At 40.8% G+C, this 9833-nt stretch overlaps 1 protein-coding gene across 1 annotated transcript; it reads right to left on the bottom strand.

Annotated features, from left to right (window-relative positions):
* LOC129815302 (ubiquinol-cytochrome-c reductase complex assembly factor 2-like) lies at window positions 1-8154 on the bottom strand. Its single transcript, XM_055868982.1, has 4 exons — window positions 7773-8154; window positions 7177-7251; window positions 5614-5683; window positions 1-236 (listed from the first exon to the last, which is right to left on the bottom strand). The coding sequence occupies exons 1-4, from the start codon at window positions 7908-7910 to the stop codon at window positions 127-129; spliced, it is 393 nt and encodes a 130-aa protein (XP_055724957.1). The 5' UTR covers window positions 7911-8154; the 3' UTR covers window positions 1-126.
* Window positions 8155-9833: the final 1679 nt, after the last annotated feature.

Genomic DNA, 9833 nt, shown 5'->3' with positions numbered 1-9833 from the left:
TTTCTGTGTTCAGTAATTTATTCTGTATGTTACAATGGCCCTGCTAAAATGACAAGATAAAACATTATTCTTATTTATTTGGTTATTTCTAAAGTGGCTGAAGGGGAAAGAAAACATACAGAAGTGCTACTTGTTCTCAGGAGCCTTCTCAGGGGTGACATCTTGTTTGGTGGAGAATCGCTCCGTGAGAGTTTTCCACAAGCCCTTCTTCTCCTCATCCATCTTCTGCATGTTACCTGGGGTGGAAGAGTTGAGGGGTTAGAGAGACATCAGAACCAACCATGCATGTTCAGAACAACACCCTGTGGAGTTCCTTTAGCCTGGGTGCCAGCCTCCTGCTGAAAGAGTGCAAAAGGGCCTCCTCTTGTAGAAAAAAAGCTTCTCTGAACATGTTGGTATCCTCAAAGTCCACTAGATGGTGGTATGAGTCAGATTAACACTTCAGGTGTCTAACACTGACAGAAGCAGACATGAAACATTTTAATACACTATATACACACAAAAGTATGTGGACAACCCTTCAAATTAGTGGATTCAGCTATTTGAGACACATCCGTTGCTAACAGGTGTTTAAAATTAAGCACACAGCTATACAATCTCCATAGACAAACATTGCCAGTAGAACGGCCTTACTGAAGAGCTCAGTGACATTCAACGTGGCACCATCATAGGATGCCACCTTTCAAACAAGTCAGTAGGTAAAATTTCTGCCCTGCTAGACCTGCCCTGGTCAACTGTAAGTGCGGTTATTGTGAAGTGGAAACGTCTAGGAGCAACAACGGCTCAGCCACAAATTGGTAGGCCACACAAGCTCACCAATCAGGATCGCCGAGTGCTGAAGCATGTAGTGAAGAGTGTAGTCCTTGGTTGCAACACTCACTACCGAGTTGCAAACTGCCCCTGCAAGCAACATCAGCACAAGAACTGTTAATCTGGAGCTTCATGAAATGGGTTTCCATGGCCGAACTGCAGCACACAAGCCTAAGATCACCATGCGCAAGCATGGACTGGAGTGGTATAAAGCTCACCGCCATTGGACTCTGGAGGAGTGGAAACGTGTTCTCTGGAGTGATGAATCACGCTTCACCATCTGGCAGTCCGACAGACTAATCTGGGTTTGGCGGATGCCAGGAGAGCACTACTTGCCCCAATGCATAGTGCCAACTGTAAAGTTTGGTGGAGGAGGAATAATGGTCTGGGGCTGTATTTCATGTTTCGTGCTAGGCCCCTTAGTTCCAGTGAAGGGAAATCTTAATGCTACAGCATACAATCACATTCTAGACAACTCTGTGCTTCCAACTTTGTGGCAACAGTTTGGGGAATGCCCTTTCCTGTTTCAGCATGACAATGCCCCCATGCACAAAGCAAGGTTCATAAACAAATGGTTTATCAAATCAAATTTTATTGGTCACATACACATGGTTAGCAGATGTTAATGCAAGTGTAGCGAAATGCTTGTGCTTCTAGTTCCGACAGTGCAGTAATATTTATCCAGTAATCTAACAATTCCTCAACAAGTACCTAATACACACAAATCTAAAGGGGTGAATGAGAACATGTACATATAAGTATATGGATGAGCGACGGCCGAGCGGCATAGCCAAGGTGCAGTAGATTGTATAACATACAGTATATACATGTGATATGAGTAATGTAAGATATGTAAACATTATTAAAGTGCCATTGTTTCTACTGTGTAGTGATCCATTTATTAAAGTGTCTAGTGATTGGGTCTCAATGTAGGCAGCAGCCTCTATGTTAGTGATGGCTGTTTAGCAGTCTGATAGCCTTGAGATAGAGAGACAGAAGTTGTTTTTCAGTCTCAGCTTTGATGCACCTGTACTGACCTCGCCTTCTAGATGATAGCGGCTGTGTGAACAGGCAATGGCTCGGGTGGTTATTGTCCTTGATGATCTTTTTGGCCTTCCTGTGACATCAGGTGCTGTAGGTCATGGAGGGCAGGTAGTTTGCCCCCGGTGACGTGTAATGCAGACCACACCACCCTCTGGAGAGCCTTGTGGTTGTGCAGTCTGACGGCAGTACCAGGCTGTGATACAGCCCAAAAGGATGCTCTCGATTGTGCATCTGTAAAAGTTTGTCAGGGTTTTGGGTGACAAGCCAAATTTCTTCAGCCTCCTGAAGTTGAAGAGGTGCTGTTGCTGTTCACACAGCCGCTAGGTGCTGTTGCACCTTCTTCAACACACTGTCTGTGTGGGTGGACCATTTCAGTTTGTCTGTGATGTGTATGCCCTGGAACTTAAAACTTTCCACATTCTCCACTGCTGTCCCTTCGAGATCGGTGTGGAAGAATTTGACTGGCCTGACCTCAACTCTTATCGGACACCTTTGGGATGAATTGGTACACCGACTGTGAGCCAGGCCTAATCGCCCAACATCAGCGCTCGACCTCACTAATGCTTTTCTGGCTGAATGGAAGCAATTCCCAGCAGCGATGTTCCAACATTTAGTGGAAAGCTTTCCCAGAAAAGTGGAGGCTGTTATAGCAGCAAAGGGGGACCAACTCCATATTAATGCCCATGATTTCTGAATGAGATGTTCGACAACCACGTGTCCACATACTTTTGGTCATGTAGTAGAAGATCTGGTATTATTGAAGAGAAATAGGGAAGTGTGTATGTCCTGAAATGTAATAGCATTTTGATTTGGGTTGGTTAAGTTATTGCAATAAAACTAGACCTATCATGTTATATTCATTTAGCTCAGAGATGGGCAGTGATGGGGGCCACAAAATCTGAACTCATCATGAGAGGCCGCAATGGCTTGCGGGTCTAATTATCCATACCCACATGCAGTCACAGCTGGCCCTAGCATTTGGGGGCCCGAAGTAAAATTTTGTTGGGGGTCTCCAACACCCCTCTTCACAGTGTGGGAATAATTTTTTTAAATAGTTAATTTCCTGCAGTTCTACTACTTTTGCCATAGGGTGGAGAATTTGTCTGCAGTTTTGAACATGATATCTGAGTGAACGTGACTAACAAAATCAACGCCCTGGTCTGTAATTTGACCATGACTACTACAACTTTAGATTGCTGGCTAGACTAACTTACCAATCATAAAAATGTTAGCTAATTGAGTGAGTCAGAAACCACGATTCCATCCACAGTTTTTATGCAAGTAAAGTCATACCATATAAAATCAAATAACATAGCGGGATCTTTTTGTGTTGGTAAAATTAATTATGTGAGAAATGGCAATGGAAACGGCTTCATGCGCAAATATTTATATACAGTGGCTTGCGAAAGTATTCACCCCTTGGCATTTTTCCTATTTAGTTGCCTTACAAACTGGAATTAAAATTAATTTTTGGGGGGTTGGTATCATTTGATTTACACAACATACCTACCACTTTGAAGATGCTAAATCTTTTTTATTGTGAAACAAACATAGGACAACAACAAAAAATTGAAAACTTGAGCATGCATAAATATTCACCCCCCCAAAGTCAATACTTTGTAGAGCCACCTTTTACAGCAATTACAGCTGCAAGTCTCTTGGGGTATGTCTCTATAAGCTTGGCACATCTAGCCAATGGGATTGTTGCTCATTCTTCAAGGCAAAACTGCTCCATCTCCTTCTAGTCGGATGGGTTCTGCTGGTGTACAGCAATTTTTAAGTCATACCACAGATTCTCAATTGGATTGAGGTCTGGGCTTTGACTAGGCCATTCCAAGACATTTAAATGTTTCCCCTTAAACCACTCGAGTGTTGCTTTAGCAGTATGCTTAGGGTCATTGTCCTGCTGGAAGGTGAACCTCCGTCCCAGTCTCAGATCTCTGGAAGACTAAAACAGGTTTCCCAAAGAATTTCCCTGTATTTAGCGACATCCATCATTCCTTCAATTCTGACCAGTTTCCCAGTCCCTGCCAATGAAAAGCATCCCCACAGCATGATACTGCCCACCACCATGCTTCGCTGTGGGGATGGTGTTCTCTGGCTGATGAGAGGTGTTGGGTTTGCGCCAAACATAGCGTTTTTCTTGATGTCCCAAAAGCTCAATTTTAGTCTCATCTGACCAGAGTAGCTTCTTCCATATGTTTGGGGAGTCTCCCACATGGCTTTTTGCGAACACCAAACATGTTCGCTTATTTTTCTCTTCAAGCAATGGCATTTTTCTGGCCACTCTTCCATAAAGCCTAGCTCTGTAGAGTGTACGGCTTAAAGTGGTCCTATGGACAGATACTCCAATCTCCACTGTGGAGCTTTGCAGCTCCTTCAGGGTTATCTTTGGTCTCTTTCATACCTCTCTGATTAATGCCATCCTTGCCTGGTCCGTGAGTTTTGGTGGGTGGCCCTCTCTTGGCAGGTTTGTTGTGATGCCATATTCTTTCCATTTTTTAATAATGGATTTAATGGTGCTCCATGGTATGTTCAAAGTTTCTGGTATTTTTTTATAACCCAACCCTGACCTGTACGTCACAACTTTGTCCCTGACCTGTTTGGAGAGCTCCTTGGTCTTCATGGTGCCACTTGCTTGGTGGTGCCCCTTGCTTAGTAGTGTTGCAGACTGAGGCCTTTCAGAATAGGTGTATATATATACACTGAGATGACGTGACAGATCATGTGACACTTAAATAAAGTCCACCTGTGTGAAATCTAACTAATTATGTGACTACTGAAGGTAATTGGTTGCACCAGATCTTATTTAGAGGCTTCATAGCAAAGGGGGTGCATCCATATTCATGCACCATTTTTCCATTTTTTTTAATTTTTGAAACAAGTAAATGTTTCCATTTCACTCCACCAACTTAAACTATTTTGTGAATGTCCATTACATTAAATCCAAATAAAAATCTATTTAAATTACAGGTTGTAATGCAACAAAATAGGAAAAACACCAAGGCGATTAATACTTTTGCAAGGCACTGTAATAACCATCATATAGAAGTAAACATGTTGCCCATCCCACTACGAGTCGGGAAACCTTGTAGTTTATTAGGCTACAGATTAAATAACTTATGAACTTCACTGGGTGGTGATCAGTGCACGGTGATCTTGATGCTTTTTTTCAACAAATATTGAGGGTCTGATTCTGGTGACAATTGATGCTTGATTGACGCTTGATTGATTGAAATATATATATTCTTGCTCATTCATAATAACCTCATTATGTAGACTACCCTACACGCACTGTATCTGCGAGCTGATGGCTAGAGCACATGTGCTATGACCAGAGTAGGCACACAGAGTAGGAACATTTGCTACTACCGACAGTGTGACAGAACTGTCGGTAGAGTTGAAAATATGATGGAAACACATTGAACATTACATTTTTATTCAGTACATGAAAACTTAAGAGAAAAAGTAGTTTGTGTGCATAACATCATCAGGGACTGATTTGGACGTGCAAGAGGTCGGTTTGGTGGAAAGACCACTGGCGGAAAAATGCGCATATTTTCTTTATTCAGATTTGAGAATATTCGCATGAAAATCTGTCGCCAATTGGATGGAATCCTAGCAAGTGACTGACATAAGAGAAACTGCTTGTGAATTGATCTGCGGAACTACAAAAGCGCAGGCCACCAGTTGCCCATCCCTAATGTATCTGCATGCATAAATAATGAATGTGATGTACTTGGGACTATGTGTCCATACCTGTTGTTAATAGCATTCTACATTCTTCCACTGTGACACCTGTAAAACTGGTGTCTCTTGTGCGGGGGAACTGTGAACAGATATTACAGGAGTTAGAGGCAACGATAACCCTCATTGACACAACTTCATCAATTGGCTTTCTCCAAGATCTTTCATAGCTGCTGCAACTAGCAAATGCACGTGTAATGAACAGACATCGCTCTGTGTATGGTCATTGCTGTGGACTATAGCTCTTGAAAACCTTTCAGCCATTACATTCCCCCACATTTGGCTCTGTTAAACTACAATTCCGACGTTCTGTTTAACGTTTAGAAACGTCAATAATCATCGCTTTCTAAATGGTTTTCAAAAAGTGCTGATTTGCCTCTTATCGTACATGTCAGCGAGAAAGAATATTTTAAATAAAATATATATATATTTACTCTAGCTGTTTTGCAAAGATCCATACACGTGCCTCCAGTTGATGAACTACACTTCCTATCCAGTTAGCTTACACACAGGTGTTCGGAGCACACTAGATAGCTAATTAGCACAGGTGGCAGCCTATGTCTTTACTCTGTCTATATGAAAGATACGTTCCCATAGTAAGGTGCTGCAGCACCCCCTGAAAAATCTGAATTTAAAAAATATATTTATAAAATTAAAAAGTACTGCACTGGGCCTTTACTAGTATTAGCGGACCGATATAAACATCTGTAGCACAGGCCTCCCAAAAAATTATGCATCTCCACTTTGGCAAAAAAGGCAGTTGTATATAACAGTATCTTGCAGGAATAAATAGTTGGAATTGTAAGTGTTGTTGCCCTGACACTTTCTCTGCGATTCTGGATACCATTAAAATGACAAAGAACAAACCCCTGTCCTCAAACATTTATATCAAAAGGTGTTATGGGCAAAGACACAAATCACCCCATCAAATTAAATATTTGTCTTGATCAAATAACAAGGAAAACAAACACTTTTTATGCAGTATTAATTTACCATCTTCACAAACCACAATGTAAATGTACATTACTGTATTGTACATAGGTTGGTCATCTAGGTTTGTACCTATAGACTTGCCATCACCATGAAGAAAAACAATGCACAATACAGTAATTCAGTACATTGAGATGTCAAGTGGTCTGTGATGTGGCTCAGTTGGTAGAGCATGGCGCTTGCAATGCTAGGATTGTGGGTTCGATTCCCAGTATGAATAAGTACGAAATTATATGTACTCACTACTGTAAATTGCTCTGGAAAAGAGTGTCTACTAAAATGGAAGAAATTAATAGACCATTTCAGTTCATATAGAAATAACTTGCATTTGCTAAGTATTTCAAGAAACTGGAAAACATATCAAGCAAGTACTTTTATATTCCACAAGTACTTTGAGTTTAACGGTTTTGTAAAGAATTATCAGACTGAAGTTACTCATGCTGATAAACACTCAAATACATTTAGTTAAAAATAAATTGCACTGGGCCTTTACTAGTCCTGTATTAGCAGACTGATATACACTTCTTCAGCTGAGCAAATGTTTATTTTAATTTGGGGGGGGGTGCAGTATAAGTGAATACTTACTCTTTCTCGGTATACATTAGTGTTGATTCGGGCCAAGCTTTCATATATTTGATCACACTTCTCTGGATCAGAGAGCTGTCAAGAAAGATCAGATCAGTTCATAGGGGGTCCATACAATATAATCTAGAAACTATCCAAATACAGATACTGTTATATGGGATTGTTTTTAAGATTTAGAGGCTCAATCTGTAAAATGACCTGCAATTTCAAAATAAGTGTTTTTGCAAAGGAATAATGCCTTGTTTCAAAATACGTCTAAAGCCATCATGTTGATCATAGGTTAGGCTGCATTTCCTCCTCAGTCTCATTCGTCAATTTACCAAACAGTAGCGGAGGTATGGATTTCAAATTAGTTCTGTTTTTGTAAGTGAACCACCCCTCTGTGCTGCTGGCCTCACTGCATGATTGTCGTGTCTCACCACAACTCAATTACATCTCTTGACTATAGCTCTATACTTTGATTTACATTGCTAAACATGTTTGTTTTGCATGCAACTGCAAGGTCGATATGGAAGGGTGCCCCATCATCCTAGCTAAAGATAGCTAGCCACATTGGTTGACGTTCTCGTGCGACATTGTAAATGGATTAGCTCTACCTGTGTGTTTTCACCTTCACGAAAGGCATGGGTTACTCTCTGCCGTAGAAACGTTCCTAAATCACGGCCTTTCTTTGATTCGTCCCGTGGCCATTCTTCGCAGAGTTTCAAGAACCGACGGTACCGTGCTGCAGACATGTTCTGTTATGCAACGCTAAAAACAACACGAATAGATAAAGATATGAATGAGCAACCTGAGTATGGCCTTTATCGGCGACCGTCGTTTTTTTATGCCTGTTGTTAATGCTATCTCACATCCTTGGGACGTTCTTAACCTCTACCCTAAGCATAATTTATCCTTCCCTAACCTTTGCCCTTAACCATTTGAAATGTCGACTTCAGTGGGGGGTAGGGACGTCCCAACGATCCCAGATAGCATGGACCCTGGTGTCTTTCGGTGACGGTGTTACATGTCAATTCTTCCCCAAATTGGAAAAACTATAATTTAGCATGAAGGCAAGCGCTTACATTAAACATTTAAGATGAGCGCACCTGGGAGAAAGGCTATCGGGGCACCGGTTTATGGTGTCGTGGAATGGATCAGTACCGCATGTCGATTTGCTACAGATAGAAATGATTTCAGAAGGTTTGGGCCATATGGCTAAACATTCCTATTTCCAATGCAACGTGTTTCACGTATCATGCAGTTGGAGTTTGGGTTGCCAGGAATCTCTCAGATTTTGACCTGATGTCCCCTCAACCAATCACCTAGTGCAAGAACAGGATGGATATCGTGAGAGGTACAGGGCAGGCCATTAACCTCACACCAGAATTCATGTTTGATTACTATTGGTATTACTGTGTAAATGATTTGTTTTCTATCTGTAAAATGTGTAATATTGGTTGTTGCCAGTTGAATGTAGAATTAACAGAAGAATCAATTTATCTCATATTTTATTTTCAGGTGTCTCGGACTAAAATGTCAGTCATAAGGGACAAGATCTTGGGCTTGTTTGACATTGCAGGTGACTGCCGACTGACTGATCTGCAAAAGACTTTGCATCATAAATAACATCATGTTATTTTATTTGTAGGTCAGTCAGGTCAATTTACCTATGATACATTAGGGTTTTGGTCCTCTCGAACGTGGCCATTTACTTTATATTTACTGTGTTGGCACAAAATCATTTTTGGTGATAGTCTGGAAACTGGTGTGCCTGCTTATTACATTATTAAAACTGTATGACATTGCTTTCAGTATCTCAACATTTTATGTACTTGTTAACGTAACGCAATAAATAACCATGTAAATAAGTGCTTTGACATTATTTGTATCTTAAAAGTGCTCGAGAGAACTTAAACTGAGCTAGGTATGAATTTTTAAAATCATATTGCAATTCTTCAAGAATGAATCAGTCAGAACACGCCCACTCAACCATGGTCAAGCAAAGGGTGTGCGCCATGCTCCAGCTGCTGGTATCAACCAATGATGTATATAAACCCTGGATTGCTGATGCTCTGTATTGGCCAATGAGAGCCTTAAAAGCCACCGGTTGGTCATATGGCACTCCCAGAAGGAGCAGTCCTCCAAAGGAATTAATGGAATTCTACAGTATTTCAATTAAATGTTTCATGGACAAAATTACATGAATTTTAAGTATTTTGTTGTTGTGGTATGGAGGTAAGATAATGACATATTTTACATGCTTGTACACTTACACTACCGTTCAAAAGTTTGGGGTCACTTAGAAATGTACTTGTTTTTGAAAGAAAAGCACATGTCTCGTCCATTAAAATAACATCAAATTGATCAGAAATACAGTGTAGACATTAATGTTGTAAATGACTATAGTAGCTGGAAACGGCTGATTTTTTTTATCGAATATTACAGAAGCTCATAATCAGCAACCATCCCTCCTGTGTTCCAATGGCACGTTATGTTAGCTAATCCAAGTTTATCATTTTAAAAGGCTAATTGGTCATTAGAAAACCCTTTGGCAATTATGTTAGCACAGCTGAAAACTGTTGTTCTGATTAAGCAATAGAACTGGCCTTCTTTAGACTTGTTGAGTATCTGGAGCATCAGCATTTGTGGGTTTGTTTACAAGCTCAAAATGGCCA

Source organism: Salvelinus fontinalis, chromosome 18 (genome assembly GCF_029448725.1).
Source record: "Salvelinus fontinalis isolate EN_2023a chromosome 18, ASM2944872v1, whole genome shotgun sequence".
Lineage (NCBI taxonomy): Eukaryota > Metazoa > Chordata > Actinopteri > Salmoniformes > Salmonidae > Salvelinus > Salvelinus fontinalis.
Note: the sequence above shows the minus strand (reverse complement) of the source record. Positions and strands in the feature narration are given on the sequence as shown.

Coding starts and splice junctions, on each gene's coding strand:
- LOC129815302 (XM_055868982.1), bottom strand. CDS start 7,910: ATGTCTGCAGCACGGTACCGTCGGTTCTTGAAACTCTGCGAAGAATGG. Junction 5,684..7,176: donor CTAATGTATACCGAGAAAGA/GTAAGTATTCAC, acceptor ATCTGTTCACAG/TTCCCCCGCACAAGAGACAC. Junction 237..5,613: donor TAGAATGCTATTAACAACAG/GTATGGACACAT, acceptor CTTCCACCCCAG/GTAACATGCAGAAGATGGAT.